This window comes from Pseudomassariella vexata (genome assembly GCF_002105095.1).
Source record: "Pseudomassariella vexata strain CBS 129021 chromosome Unknown BCR38scaffold_1, whole genome shotgun sequence".
In the NCBI taxonomy this organism is placed as follows: Eukaryota; Fungi; Ascomycota; class Sordariomycetes; order Amphisphaeriales; family Pseudomassariaceae; genus Pseudomassariella; species Pseudomassariella vexata.
This window is the reverse complement of record NW_024467956.1, coordinates 1,059,392-1,074,836: the sequence shown is the minus strand read 5'-3', so window position 1 is coordinate 1,074,836 and position 15,445 is coordinate 1,059,392. Positions and strand designations below refer to the sequence as shown.

General features: G+C 49.5%; 4 protein-coding genes across 4 annotated transcripts; 1 reads left to right on the top strand and 3 right to left on the bottom strand.

Annotated features, from left to right (window-relative positions):
• Positions 1 to 285: 285 nt before the first annotated feature.
• BCR38DRAFT_453790 (acetoacetate-CoA ligase) lies at positions 286 to 2,613 on the bottom strand (the record flags this gene model as incomplete). Its single annotated transcript, XM_040861633.1, has 5 exons — positions 286 to 444; positions 506 to 1,105; positions 1,165 to 1,875; positions 1,939 to 2,451; positions 2,506 to 2,613. The coding sequence occupies 5 exons, from the start codon at positions 2,611 to 2,613 to the stop codon at positions 286 to 288; spliced, it is 2,091 nt and encodes a 696-aa protein (XP_040720772.1).
• A 2,386-nt stretch (positions 2,614 to 4,999) lies between these two features.
• On the bottom strand, positions 5,000 to 9,062 carry BCR38DRAFT_329196 (uncharacterized protein; the record flags this gene model as incomplete). Its single annotated transcript, XM_040854859.1, has 3 exons — positions 5,000 to 5,404; positions 5,475 to 6,997; positions 7,085 to 9,062. 3 exons carry the CDS (start codon positions 9,060 to 9,062, stop codon positions 5,000 to 5,002), a joined length of 3,906 nt encoding a protein of 1,301 aa, XP_040720771.1.
• A 934-nt stretch (positions 9,063 to 9,996) lies between these two features.
• BCR38DRAFT_416100 (putative short-chain dehydrogenase) lies at positions 9,997 to 11,738 on the bottom strand. Its single transcript, XM_040859083.1, has 3 exons — positions 11,506 to 11,738; positions 11,300 to 11,447; positions 9,997 to 11,241 (listed from the first exon to the last, which is right to left on the bottom strand). Exons 2-3 carry the CDS (start codon positions 11,314 to 11,316, stop codon positions 10,269 to 10,271), a joined length of 990 nt encoding a protein of 329 aa, XP_040720770.1. The 5' UTR covers positions 11,317 to 11,447; positions 11,506 to 11,738; the 3' UTR covers positions 9,997 to 10,268.
• A 6-nt stretch (positions 11,739 to 11,744) lies between these two features.
• BCR38DRAFT_416097 (uncharacterized protein) lies at positions 11,745 to 14,981 on the top strand. Its single transcript, XM_040859082.1, has 8 exons — positions 11,745 to 12,506; positions 12,558 to 12,657; positions 12,717 to 12,880; positions 12,939 to 13,091; positions 13,143 to 13,360; positions 13,417 to 13,449; positions 13,506 to 13,636; positions 13,691 to 14,981. Exons 1-8 carry the CDS (start codon positions 12,131 to 12,133, stop codon positions 14,517 to 14,519), a joined length of 2,004 nt encoding a protein of 667 aa, XP_040720769.1. The 5' UTR covers positions 11,745 to 12,130; the 3' UTR covers positions 14,520 to 14,981.
• Positions 14,982 to 15,445: the final 464 nt, after the last annotated feature.

Here is a 15,445-nt window from a genome sequence, read left to right as displayed (position 1 = left end):
GTTGGTACGTAATGGGTGTGAACGACGGGTGGTTTGCCAGGAAGAGGGAAAGAAACTCGGTTGAAAGTTTGTTCTGAAATGGTGGTTTTGCTAATTGTACTTACTTCCTAGCATTTTTAATGATTACTGTCTCGAGACTCGAGGGAGAATCACCGTGGGAAACGATGGACTAAACGGCTTGGGTGACATATCGACCCGATAAACACCTCTCATCAGTTATATCGGCTTGCAAACGAATTATACGATGTCTACCTCCTCAGCCTCGCTTACATCTACTGATCCCATTCACAGTTTCTCCTTGCCAGCACTTAAAACCTCATCTTTCGCAAACTGGTAGTAGTAATCCAAACTTTGTGGATTCAACAGCGTGCCACTGGGCTTGATGATATGCCCTGACACAATCTGCTTGACCGGAAGCTCGACCTTCTTCAGGTTGACCGTCGTCTATCACATCGCGTCAGAAAACAGTAATTTTTCCCCGCACAATGCAGCAAATTCAACTTACAGGGATCTCCGGCGTCTCGAACACATATTTCGGAACATGCCTTTTCGACAAATCCCTCTTGATAGCCTCCTTAATCTCATACACCAGCTGCTTGTTGAATCTTTGCCCCGGCCTCATCAGACAGAACAGCATCACACTCTCGTCGTTATCCTGCGGCCTCCGTTGACCCACGCAAATCGAGTCCACCAACCGGTCCGGGAAGTGCCTCTCCAAAACGGAATATATCTCGGCCGAACCAAAGCGCACTCCCGAAGGATTGAGCACGCCGTCTGCACGACCCAAGAATGTCATGTTCTTTGTCACGGGGTGGATGACGACAAAGTCCCCGTGAGCCCAGACGTGATCGAACCTGGCAAAGTACGACGAGTGAAGCTTTGTCCCCGGGGCGCCAGGGGGATGCTTGTCCCCCCACAAGAAGGCCGGAACACTGGGGAATGCGGCGGTGGCAACTAGCTCTCCTGGCGTTCCATCCGGAACCTCTTTTCCTGGTCCATTCGGCAGCAGTGAATCGTACACGGCGATGGCCGTTCCTAGGCTCGGCCCCTGAATGCCACCCTGGTACACGGGTGTCAGTTGATTTCCAATGGCAAAGCACCCAGCCTAAACAGATAGTTAGCATCGTCTCAGGAGCAAAGGGGTTAATGGAGTTGCAGACATACAATATCAGTTCCGCCTGACATATTGGCCAGATGAGTATGAGCAGGAAATCCTTTCTCATAGAACCACTTAAACAACTGCTCAGACAAAACCATGCCAGTACATGTGACGACCTGCAGCTTGGAGAGGTCGGTAATCTCTCTCGGCAAGATGCCAGCTTTGGCAACTTCGTGCATCCACCGGGGACTAATACCCAACCTCGTGACTTTCTGGTCCCCAATAAGCTTGATGAAGGTCTGAAGGTCTGGCTGGAAGGGCGAGCCGTCGTAGAAGACGGCCCTTGCACCAGAGAGGAGCTGCCCAACGTTGGCTAGGTACATGATCCATCCTGTCGTCGTGTACTGCAGCGAAACCGTATCCTTGTTCACACCTTCGTGTATCACGCCCTCTTTCGTGTGGTTGATGAGGATACCTCCCACGGTGTGCACAATGGCTTTGGGGATGCCAGTAGTTCCAGACGAGAAGCAGAGGAGGGAGGGCTCGTGAAATCCAATCCGTTCAATGGGTGGGATGGGCCCACTATTATCAATGAACTTGAGCAGTGTCTGTGTTCTTGGAATGTTGCTGATGTCTAGTTCGTATTGAAAGCGGCGGATGGAGACGAGTCCTTGAAATTGATCGCAGTCTTTCATCCCGTCCATGATCTCAACCATCTTCTGCCGCAAGTCGACGCGTTTGCCGTTGTACAGTGTTGCATCATCCATGAAAATATACTAGTCGCTGTCAGTATTTATGCGTAGTGCTGCCGTCGAAGCGATCATCTACGCCGTACGTACCCGTGGGTTGATTTGTACCGTCCTTTGCAGGATTCCCGGAGTTCCCATGTCGGTTGAGCCAGAGCTGAATATGGCGCCCAGCCAACTCGTCGCAGTAAAGAGAATCAGAGTCTCGATACTGTTTGCAGCAATTACCACAACTCGGTCACCCTTCCTTACTCCTCCCTTGTACATTGCAGCGGCATATTTGGCGGTCAGACTGCGGTACATGACCCATGTAAGCTGGCGTGTCTCGCTCACACCCTCTCTTACTTCGGTTACAGCAATTTTGCGGTCTTCCTTGCCGACATTGCCATGGTGATCAATGGGATCGTCAACGGAACGGCTCCAAAGCAAATTCTCGGCGAAACTGACTTGCAGCCCCTCGAACCATCGGGGAACGCTGTCAATGGGCTTCGTCTCGTCCACCGCCTGTTTGAACGATCCAGTGTGGATCAGAGGCACGAAGTTGAATACTTCGGAGTGGAATTCCGAACGCTTGGTTATGGAATATTGGTACAAGTCCCAGAAGGTCTGCGGTTTCATGAGTCTCCTGGCCAACTCGCCCCGCAAAGTAGTTCTACTTACTTTCAAGTCAAGACTGTGTTTCTTGTTGACGTTCTGCATGAACCGATACATCTCTGTTTCCTTGGGGTTGGGATGCTCCCAAAGCTTTTTTGGTATTGGCATTGCCATGCTGGGCTAGCTACGATGGAATGCCGGTTCACGGGCACAAACAGTGTCTGACGGCTATTATATAAGAATATAGTTGTTTCAAGGCCAGATGGCAGCGTCTCGATCCGTCCGTAAGATGGTGACATTCGGTCCTGGAGATCTTGAATCAGCGTAATCCGGAGCTCTTCACACTGCTTTCGGCTCTGTCCGGCGAGGTCATTAGACGGGAACTAACTGCCTAGTAGTAGCAAGGCTGGCTATTCAAAGCAAGCCGAATGAAAGCATGATGCTTTGAATGAGGGCGATTTCGGGCCACGGGTATTATCCCCGTCGCTTACATGGTGTCAGGTTCTCCAATTATCCTCCCCGCACTACCCCAGACGAACTCCGCATACTTTTTTAATCCAGCGCGAGCAGTCATCGGTAGTTCTGGCCACACCGGAACCCCATACATACGTCAATAAACCCACAGAGCCTCCGAAAAGCTTATTCGTAACATGGTGCAAAAAAACCGTGCCTCCTCTGCAACTTGTTCGTGCTTTCACATCCCCCCCGGTTAAGTTGTGCAAGCAAAGCCATTCAGCCGTTTTGTCTCAATAACATTGCCGTCTCTGTCTAGACCGTTTGTAATATCACGTACGTATTGATCCGCCTCGTTCTGATGCTCAGACTCCGTTATGTTAGCACAAACGTCAGTATGTGACGTGAACTTGACAATTGGGACCAGTGTGATATACTTCGTGGTAATTCGAGTTGCATCTGACTGCAAAAAGCGATATTGACCGCCACGACCTCAACGACGGGATCTCATTGGATTGGCACGGCTTCGTGTGGAATGCGGATACCAGTGAGCGAGAATGAGCGACCAGGCTTTAGTAACGAATAGAGATGGGAGCTAGTTCCACAGTTATCGTAGCGATTTTGGATACAGGGTGAAGAAGTAAGTAGATTCATAAGACATTCGCTGCTATCATACACCTTAAGAGTGTCACGGCTCTCATCCGCTCTGGGTGAGGCCCACTGAGTGATAAGATACGCCGACTTTTTAGGCCGCCCCTGCACACGTACTTGTACATAGCTACATGATCGGACAGGACCTCTGCCCTTCTTTACGGTACAACAAAATATAATAGTTGATGAGGGATTCAACCCTCAGATGATGACTCTGTACAGATCCTGTATTGGTTACGATGCTCAATGCGCAGTGTGATGTGTGTATTGACTGCTCGGAGTGCTATGTAAAAAGTTACATCTAAGGTAGGTAGGTAGGCAGGTGCCGACCTTTTTATCTACACAAGCGATTTCACTGCCTTAGGCACCACCTCAGGCACCACCTCAGGCACACATATGGCGCTCAAACCCACAGTTGACCCATAAATATTTCCCGCTAGATCCGGTAGTTATCTCGTACGAAGACACAGCACTTATAATATAGTAATCCGTTCTCCTAGCGCTAGGTGCTTAGTACGTCGTTTACTTCAGTATTATTCTTCAGTCACTGCTATCTAATACCTCGACCTTAAGTTATGCGACTTGCCAACTGCAGGCTCCTGAAATTTGTTTTAGCTATCGAACGCTACTATGATGGTCCTAGAGACAGACATGCATTAAAAACATCGTCTTACTACCTACCTCACTAGTTAACTGTACCAATTACTCGCAAAGACTACCTTTTATCTCTCGTCAAACAAGATAAGTAAATGAATGAATCATTTATTATTTTAGGCAATGCCTTAGTCCTCATCCTCGGCCAGCTCAATTATCTTTTGCGAACAGTTATACACTAGGTCAGGTTGTCATAGGAGGGCTCGCTTCTCCTCGTCAATATTCTCCCTCCAGTTGAACATAAATGTATCATCCGTCGGATAATTCATAGCTCGATATATAATCTCTAGGGGTCGCCAGGAGTGAAGTAAAGGGGTTGGACGTGGCCCTCGTCCTCACTGTCCGACTCGCCCAGTTCATAATCCTCACATTGAATAACGATTACCAGCCAGAGTAAGAGACCACCTCAAGCCGAGGATCCCTTTCTTCTGACTAGCTGTAGGTCCCACAAGCACACTAAACGAACGACGTTAGCTTGCGAAGTCATGAGCCGAGAAGATATCCAAGGGTACACGGATTTCGCTTTCGATAAATCAGGATATGATGTCGATATGGGACAACTTCACTAATGAGATCATACCTGGAAGGAAATATCTTTTCAAAAGTGAATTACAAGAAGCAATGGCCATCGTGCATAAGAGGTAGAATATCTCTATAAGTGAAATTGTAAGAGCCTCGTATGCTGTCGGTATTAGGTATAATGTCCAACGCAATCGCCTGTGCGTATGCAGGTCGCATCCTGGTTGTGGCCATGTATATCTCTTTGTTTTGCAGGTTCGTTTGAGGCCTGAGCTGAACTTATTCATGTGCCGGCCTCAGACTGCTTAAGAACTAGGGATGTCGATTTGAAATCAGATGATGAAGCTTTGCTTACTTCGAGACCGTGGGACAGGATGTTGCATCGGCTTGCAAACCAACCACCGCGTTCCCATTCTCCTTTGACATAGAGGCAATTGCTACGTGTGTCATCGTCAAACATTCCGGTTAGCAAGACGTTCAGTCTCTTGAAGTTGATTGGCTTCAATATCCAGCCGTCAAAACCAGCATTTATGTAGACTGCTTTCTCCGACTCTGCGAGAGATGCCGATACAGCAATGATTGGCACCCTACCTTGGTGTTGTGCTAAGGATGACAGACCGAAGCACTCCTCCGACTTTTCGAACGCCCTTATTATTTTAGTACTTTTCAAGCCATCTACGATGGGCATCTGTAAGGTCGAGTCAGCACATAGTTTACTACCACTTCTACTCCACATTTTAATAGAGCCCGAGACGAACCTGTATATCCATCAAGATCACATCGAAATCTTGGGGCTTGTCGATGTATACCCTCGCACAATCCTCACCATTGGCGGTAGCTGAAACCGCATGTCCGGCTGTTTCTAAGCGTTTTCGAATGATCATCATGTTGATGGGATCGTCCTCGGCAACGAGAACGTGTAATTTGCCACCAGTTGACGTAGATGCCGAAGCGTTGGTGTAGCTACTGGTTACTGTCGATGGAAGCAAAGTTGGCTTGTCGTGATACTTGTGAGGCGCTCTGACATATCCCATCGGGGTTTGCGTATCCGTTGGTGATTTTGTTGTACATCGCCCGGACTGGGAATGCTTACTTCCAGTGCTGAACGGACGTCTATCACTATTCTCAGGCTGCGGTACGTTGCTGGTGATAGACTCTCCACACAAGAGCGACTTGGAGGAGGTTTTCGGGACTTGGCGTTGCTGTCTTATCTCTTGAAACATCGGGTCTCCAACAGGGTAAGAATTTTGAATTGCATCAAGCAGGCGTTCACCATCGGTATCCTTCCTAACACCACAAACAGGACTGCCGATTATACTAGTCCCATTTGGCATAGCGAGAGCGTGGTCCAAATTGGCATTAGTCATCATAATAGGACTTCGACGGTCAACGAGTGTCACCTCGCCAGACTCCTTAGGGTGTGGAGTGTTCGTGGTCGTGGCTGCACTTGGTTGTGCTCCAAGGATGATATCGTTAGTACTAGCGTTGTCATTGGCAGCATTGTTGACTAGACCTAACGGCAGCTGTAAGACGAATCGTGACCCCTTGCCTTCTTTCGATTTCACTCGAAGCTGGCCACCCATGTTTTGAATGATTCTTGCTACGATGGCCAAACCAAGGCCCATAGTGCGATTATCCCCAGACTTTCCTACTTTATCTCCGTTGCTAGACTCGTCCGCATGCAAAGACACCTGTTCAAAGTCTCGGAAAAGCGCATCGAGTTGTTGGTAGCTCATGCCGCGCCCGGTATCTTGGACTGCAACCTCGAACTTAACCCTGAAATTGATGATTTCTGCAGCATAGCACTCTACTTTGATGCGCCCCTGAGAAGTAAACTGGAAGGCGTTCTCTACCAAATTGGTAATTATCTGACGTACTCTGCGTTGGTCGCCGCGGACAAGACGGGGTAAGCTCGGGTGCTCGATTATTTCGTAGTCGATGGTCTTTCTCTTCGCAACATCCGTGAAGGGCTCCGTGGCTTCCTTGATGCACGCCATCAGGTTGAAGATTTCGTCCTTGATAAGCTCTTGTCCTTCCTCCGTCTTGGTTAAGTCCAGCAAGTCATTGATGACACAGATTAGTGACTTAGACGCCGAACGAGACTTTACAATATTGTCCCTGGTCTCCTCGTCAAGATTGTCTTCCAGCGCGATTTCGAGACAATTGATAATAGCGTTCAGGGGCGTTCGGAGTTCATGCGCTGAATTTGCCAACAGCAGTTGAGTTTGCCGACTGAGTCTGACCGCGGTCTCTTTTTGTTTCCAAATCTCCAAGAATTTGCCTATATCGCGTCAGCGGTTGCAGACAACATCATATTCACCACATAGAGTAATCCTAAGTTATTAAGGAGATATATGAGGCAACATACCATAGACTAGGCAGAGAACTGCCGCAGTTTCGATTTGTTCACTGGACCATTCTTTGCATTTGGAACTGTCCACCTCGTGCCACACTTCGAAACTTGGTCGCGGCTCGAGGAGCTTAGAAGTTCCTTCGTTAATAACGTTTTTATAAGGGTTTCCTGCCCACTTAACCTCTACAACCTGCCCTTTGCGTAAGAACACAATGAAGTCCTGCCCGTCTGAGCTGAGAGGCACATACAGAAGACCAGCGACGGTGGAGAAGCCTGGGGGGTATCGCAGTTCGGGGAAGTCGTTTCCAATATTTTGCGTCGTTATCACCGACGTGAACTTTTTGATACGAAGGTACTCGAGCACTGCAAGAACTTCTTGGGAATCTTCGGGTTGTCCCATAATGCTTGTCTCCCCGAGTACATACAACATGCCACTGTTAGCATCAAACAGTTTTAACAGTTCTTTCGAAGAGGATATAATGTTTCCGGTCGGATTGTTGTCGTTAGGTATAGTGTTGATCAAATTCCTTGCCTCCAAACGTGAAACGTAGGATAGCCGCTCGAGGTTCCTTGAGGCTATATCTCCAACGAGTCTACATATCTTCCGGATTGGAAACGCAACTCTCATCCCATGAGGTCCGTATGTGTGGCAGGTTATCAAGCCCCAAAGCTCATTGGAAGCAGTGATAGAGATGGAGAGGGACGCTCGCACCGCCATGTTGGTGACATATTTCCGATGAAATGGCGACAAGGCACGGAGGTAGGAATGAGTTAGATCCAGAGGCTGTTTTGCATCTTCCACCGACCGGTATACAAGTCTGGCGGATTCCAAATCTCTGTTGTACAAAAGACGAACTTTGTTGATCTTGTACAGTTCCCGCGCCTGCTTTGGGATATCGGAAGCTGGGAAACACAGACCCTTGTACAGATTTTGAGAGTAAGCCAGATCAGCAACCTCAGTAATGACCTTCCCGTTCAAGGAAGAATCGAACTGATATATCATGACTCTATGAAAGCCCGTTAGTTCCTTAACGATGTCAACGACAATCTCCAGGAACACGTCCAAATTGGGGGCCGACCCCAACGACTGCTCTATCTGGGACACGAGATCGATAGTATCCATGGCGTCTATTTCTTTCCGTGGGTTTCGCAGATCTATAAGATGCTGTCGAAGTACCTCGATCTCCTTGTTGGATTCCTGAACGGCCAGGTCTTGGTTTGGAGTGTTCTTTGGCGGAGATGGTTTCATTTCATCCGAGGGCCGGAGAGGATGATCGCAGTCATCCTGTAACTCAAACTCGCAAATAATCAGATTGGAGTGACTGGAGGCAATATATATAGCACACCAGAGCTTGATGCTTTTGTCTCTTGGTTGCTGCATGGATATGCTAAACACAGCGGGCTCATTCGTGACGGGATTGCTATCCTCGTTGCGTATTGAGCGGATTCGATAGCGTATTTTATCAGCTTCCTCTTCCTTAAAGACGTCTAGGAAACTGTTCAGGGAGAACAGTTCTTGAGGAGAATAACGGACGATGCGCCCCGAGTTCTCGCTGGCAACACGAACCGAGAAGCGGCCATCGAACTCTTCCCTTAGCCCAACTAGGAGTCCAAATCCCTGAATAGCTCCTGGAGTATGGATGGGCTCATCCTCACATCGATGGAGCTCAAGGTCCCTGCCAGTGATGACAGCATGGCCCTCGTCAGAAATGGCGTATGTGATCCGCGCCGAACCCAAGTTCTCACCGAAACTTGAAGGCGAAGCGATGCCCGAGCTGTCAAGCTGGATGTCAGGCTGTATTCCTGTGGCTTTCGAAAAGCGATTGTCCCCAGTCCTGTCAGACGCACTTGCACTCAAGGAAGCATTCTCAAAGACAAATAGGTTGGGATTGTGTCCTTCGCCCTGCAACACTGAACTGCACAATAAGTCGGATAATATGCCGTTCCTTTTACCTTTTGCAGCTACATCTCTCTTCTCCAGTGAAGATTCCATACTTGACGAGACCGGTGGTTCCGATTTAGTACGCCTCACTTTGGCAGGTGATTTAGGGTCGATCCGTGGATTGCTAGGCCAAGGACGGCCATCCGGTGTACTCTCATTGCAAGAGGAATATCTATGTTCTCGTAGAGTTGGCGGCAGAACGCAGAGCATTGGCTGCTTCTGGTTGACGGTGACAATAGATCGAATGGGAAAGACACGGTCTGCGGAATTGGAGATACTGTTGATGCTTTCAAAGCCTAACTGGAGGTCGGAATTGTGACTCCACAATAATAGCGCAGCCGAAGATGGAGCCACAAGCCTGTCAATATTAATCATGAGGGTGGGAGTGCAATCAACAGCATCGGCTGGTAGCGAAGTGGGCTCGCCAGAGAAAAGATTATCATGGTCGGAGTCTTGGTCGCGGCTGTTGAATTTTTCAACTTCTGTAACGCTGTCTCTTCCGTCCACTCTCTGCACAAAGTTAAATGAACTTTATCGCCGATGGCAGTATGAGGTTTCTTACTGGTTTGGGTGTCGTTGATTGGGGAAGATGAATCTGCAGTGAGGGTTCAAGCGAACCTGGTAGTTGTTGCTCTTGAAGTCGATCGTCAACCGGGTTCCGCTTGGACTCCATATTGGCTTCGGAGCCCACTTGAACAAAGTATGATAGTCTCCGATTCGTTATTAGTTCAGAAGTCCACTTGGCAATGCCTGTAAGGGCGTATGACCAGTAAGTAGTCGAACAGCTGATCATTGAATATGAATTATTACAGCGCTGACGGCGATGACGTACATTCCTCCACCTGATTTGATAAGCACGGCCTAAGCCTAAGCCTCTCGTACCTCCTTCCCTACATTACTTGGTGGGAGACTAATTTGGGACAGACGCGATTAACAGAAAATCCGCGTTGTACCGACAAAACACTATATTTGCAAATATCTTCAACACCTGTATTTTTCTCAACTACTTTGATAATAACCAAAAATATTTATAGGTAGATGATTAAATTCCCTAAAGGCGGTTAAAACCGATATTGCGCAGAACGCCTTGCATAACTATCAGTTTTGAGGTTGATTGCCATATCAGATATCACAACCGATCCGTGACCTCAAGGAAGGTTACCCTGTACCTGTAAATGCGATAAGATAGCCAACCCAATGTATCCTGCTGACTGGTGACTCCTTTCCCGGCAACTCCAGAATCATCGGCCCGCGATCTCAAATGTTTTTTGTAATACCCGGCTCGACACCTTCCAAAATACCAAGCAGTTCATCGTAAGCCCTTTTCTGAACCCTCTTGCCCTCCTCACTGCGCACAAAGCGACTCGGCTCCATCATCCTGCAGTCACCAAGGTACTTGCCATGCGTCTCCTCCCCAGCCAGTGCAGCCGAAACCAGGGTTCGCGATCCCATTTCGGACGTGCGCGCAAGCAGCAAGAACCCAATTGCTATAATCCACGATATAGGCCACGTAATGTGCCGGAAAAGTTTGGACTTGCAGAGTCCTGGATGCACCAAGTTGAGGGCGACTCGTGGCTTCTTGGGTGATGACTCCATTTCCGTTGCTAGTTCGCGGACGACGAGGACCTCGAGCAGTTTGGAGTTGCTGTAGCGTCCACTCATACCCGCTGAGCCTCGGAGGGCTTCGAAGATTGAGGGGGCATTTCGTGCTCTTGTCAATGAGGTATATGCGTGGGCGTCCGAGGTAACGATAACCAGGCTCGGCACAACGTTGAATCGAGTCGCGGTGCGTCGGAGACTTGGCAGTATCAAAAGAGCCATCAGGAAGGTTGATATCACGTTGACCGTGATTTGTTGTTCGTAGCCCTCGTACTGGACGAAGTCGCCCGTTGCGACCCCTGCATTCTCAACGACTACATCGAGACGATGCAGTTTCTCGGCGCGCTGACAGAACTCCTTGACGCTGTCAAAGGAAGTGAGATCGAGTTGCCACACTTCGGCCACTCCGGTCCTGTTTGTTGATGTCTCGATGTCAGTCTTGGCCTGACTCCCTTTTTCGACGTTTCGGCAACCTAGAATGACCTTTGCGGCATTCAAGCGAACGAAGTGTCTTGCGGCCTCTAATCCGAGGCCCACATTGGCTCCAGTGACAATGATGGTCTTTCCCGAGCAATCCGTCTCGGGATATGGCAATGGTTTGAGTTGGTTAATTATTCCTTGGATGGGCGACCTTGTGAATGTCAATTAATTGCCTGGGAGGTTAGCTCAAGCGAAGCTATGCTGCTTACCTCTCGAGCCAAGACATATTCAAGATTGGTTATTGAGAGCTTGATTTCGTACTGAGGGATCTTCTAATGTGGGAAGATGTCAAGGGGAAGACTTGCAGAGCTTTCGAGGGAATTCGTGACGCGGGAAATCATATGAGCGTTCATGCACCTGCGAAACATGCACATTCTTCAGATGATTCACTTGACGTTTAGCTATTGAGACGTACCTATAGCTGTTAAGCTGTCAAATATTGCGCATTGGTTTCATCACATCTTCCAATTTTCACATACTTATCTAAAGATGAAACCGGCTCTTTCGATTATCCCGAGGTTAAGCTGAACACTCAGATATCCAATCCCAAAAGGAACGTGCTGAAAGTGTTCATAACGGATCGGGGATCTCGGAGCCGGACTGCAACTATGGCCGTATGATCTTCTGGGCAACACTCCAGGACACCGCGATCATAACTCCGTCAATCCGATCTGCTAATCCTTCAACTCTTAAAACACTCCGAACTTACTCCATAAATCGGCCAAGTCGGCAAAAACACCGAGTTGCATCAATTGGCGGATGAACTCCCTGTCGACATTAGCCGCCATTGGGCACCCCACGTTAACCCCAAGTGCTTCCCCTCGTCATTGTCCCGAGATGTGAGGTTAATTAGGGTCCATCAGCTCATCATGCCACCTCCACGTAGGCGGGACGAAGCGTGGCAATAAGGGTCTTGAAGACATGCTAGCCTGAAAAGTCTGGGAACCTCTCAGAAGCCGACCTTGGTATTTCCTCTTATCTCATATTCCTCGAAACTCCATACCTTCGTATTCTGATTGTCAGGTTTTTATCATCACACAATGGAGCCCAAGACCGGTCTCGTCCTCGGGTATAATGGAGTGCATCCATTCTCCAAGGTCAAGATCACAGACCGGGGCTCGGTCCAGGAGCTGCTTCGAACGCTGTTGGACCCCCTCGAGCCCTTTTTCTCGCCATTAAAGTCCCGTGTCAAATGCCCAGGCGCAACTGCTGTCCGGTTCGACCAGTCTGCCTCTGAAGTTGAAGGCATATGCCGACCACTTTGGGGCTTGGCTTGCCTATTGGCGGGTAATGGAGAGTACCACGGCACTAAATGGTGGGTTCAAGGGCTCAAGGCAGGAACTGATCCCGAGAGTCCCGAATACTGGGGATATCCACGCGATAATGACCAGCGCATGGTCGAGATGTGCCCTCTTGGTAAGCAAGTGTTTCTAAAAAGAGGGGATACTCTTGGCTAACACGGGCCAGGCTTCGCCTTGGCTGTGGCACCTGTATTCTGGCAGAACTTGAATGAGAAGGAGCGCGGTAATGTTGAGGCTTGGCTGGGAAACTCTGTAAATGAGAAGAAGTAGGTCGTTTGGCAGACTGTCCGTTGTGTGGGTAGCCAGCATATCTAACACCCATCAGCATGCCCAACACCAACTGGCTCTGGTTTCGGGTCTTTGCCAACCTCGGACTCAAGAAAAACGGCGGCAAGTTTTCTCAGGGGAGACTGGATAGCGATATCAAGCACCTCGATACGTTCTATCGGGGCGATGGCTGGTCCAATGATGGACCTGAAGGAATCCACCGTAAGTCTTTGCCATACGTTCTCAATGGGGACAGACGCTGATTGTGCGACTGGTGCAGAGATGGATTACTATTCGTCGAGTTTTGCAATTCACTTCCTCCAGCTCCTTTACGCCAAGTTAGCTGGCGACGAGGAACCAGAGCGAGCCAAAGAATTCAAAAAGCGTGCCCAAATGGCTGCACTCGATCTCGTCCACTATTATGACAATGAAGGTAAACTTACGTGTTGAAGGCCCTCTGATACCATGTTGACGAGTACACCAGGCAGATCCATTCCTTTCGGCCGCAGTGTAGGATACCGTTTTGCTATGGTCTCATTCTGGGGCGCGTTGGCGTATGCTGGGGTCGAATTACCGGCACCTCTGACGTGGGGAATGGTGAAAGGCATCGTTCTGAGACATCTGCGCTGGTGGCAAACACAGCCTGATATCTGGAGTCCGAGTGGTACACTAACAATTGGGTACTCATACCCAAATATGTATGTGAGTAACGAGTGCCGTAATGCTCCCAATGCAGATTCTGGCTGACCAGGATGCAGATGGCCGAGAACTACAACAGCCCCGGCAGCCCGGTAAGACTTTTCCTTGATCTCATGTAGGTTCCACTGGCTGACCAAATACTTATTAGTACTGGGCGTGTCTGGCCTTCATTTGCCTAGCGGTGCCTCCTGAACACCATTTCTGGACCTCTGAGGAGGAACTGCCGGGAGACAGTATTCCCAAGGTCAAAGCCCTGAAACATCCGGGGCATATCATGAGGTCAGAGACTTGTTATTGACTATCCGTCAACACCTGCTAACACCGAACATCCAGCTATCTTGGAGATCACTGCATGCTGCTTTCATCTGGTCAGGCCTGCAGTTACCCAATGAAGGGCACACACGCCAAATACGGAGCCTTCGCGTACAGCAGTGCATACGGTTATTCTGTGCCACCAGGTCTGTTTACTCTGGAACAGTACGCCCTGGCGTCTCAGCTCGGTCTCTCGGACGACGGTGGAGAATTCTGGAAGACGCGGAGAAAGTCTGAATACGCCAGGCTCGAGACACGAGACGACAAGCCAGTTCTCGTGTCCATTTGGAAGCCATTTCCCGACGTCACAGTGAAAACCATCCTGGTGCCGCCGGAGGAATCAACTCCAAATTGGCATCTGAGAATCCACAAGATTGAGGCCGGCCGCGAGGTCATGACAGCGGATGGCTCATTTGCGATATGCAACGAAAGAGCCGTCGACGGGCGCTACCTGGACCCGTACGACGCAGACAAGGGCGAGGGCACTTACCCCAAGATTATCGGGAATTACGACCTGAACACCCCCGAGGGCTGGGCCACGGGGAAGCAGGGGGCCTTTGCCGTCTCCAAAGGAGCCGTGGGCATCAAGGCGCTCGAGGATAGTGGTAACGAGGGTGAGCGCAACGCCATGCTGGTGAACGCGGACCCCAACTCCAACCTTGTCGAGAGCAGGACCGTCATCCCCACGCTGCAGCACACAGTCAAGGCAGGCGGCGTGGCTTGGTACGTCTCGGCAATCTACGCCAAACCGTCCGGGAAGGGCATCGCGCGGGGGAGTTACCTCGATGGATGGGAGAAGGTGCCTGAGGTTCCGTGGTGGGCGAGGGAGGAGAAGGGGGCGCAGATTTAATCAATCAGGCAGCCAACAAGCCTTATTCCTGCAGCACAGTTTCTTGACGTCTCAGAATTAACTGCAGCCAAGGAAATTCTCCGATATCTTGCGTGACGAACTTGATGTCTCTCTACCTTGGTCGGCGACATGTGTTTGTGTCCGACTGTGAATGCCAGACCCTCTTCTCCCCCTGATTCTATACCTAGTCAGTCAGTTCCGAAACAGGGCTTTTTGAGGTCTGGCTCGTAGCCCTCTCGGTGCCTTCGGGTCATATGATTGGAAGTAACTGGGGGAGCGGCACGCCCATGTGTGTGTACTTAAAAATTGCGGATAGCTGCAGAGAAGCAGTATGTGCCCTCGGGAACGATTGGAGGAGTCTTGGTGAAATGCGTAGGATCTACTCTAAAATCTCTAATTCGATGTCGACTAGCCTAGCCTTTTTCCACATTAGATAATTTGGCCACCGCGGCAGGAAGCGTGCGGCGAATTGATAATCTTCATGACTATCATGGCTTCATGCCCATTTCCGTTTTTATCCTGCCATCTATTGCCACGGACACGCCACAACGGCACAGTAGTTGGAAGCACATTGGAACAGGGCGTCCTGGTTCGTGACAGTTGCCCCATTGAGGACTGGGAAACCCAACCACCAAAAATTATCCCACGATGTTTTCTTCCAACAGGGAGGAGGAGTCGGCTAAACCCTCCATACCTTCCTTCGCAACGGTTAAAGGAGGAGGGTTAATCAATTTATCAACCCACTGTGACGACAACAATGTAGGTTGGCTGGATCTTATCACCACAAAAGCTTTCCGTCTTGTTTCTGACACCAATCACTGACTATGAATCAAAAGAATCCAAGAAGTTGGAAAATCGAGGTACAGTAGCAAGCATGACAAAGAGCTGACCCAACCCCGGCGTGCAGCTCCGAACCTGCATTGCAT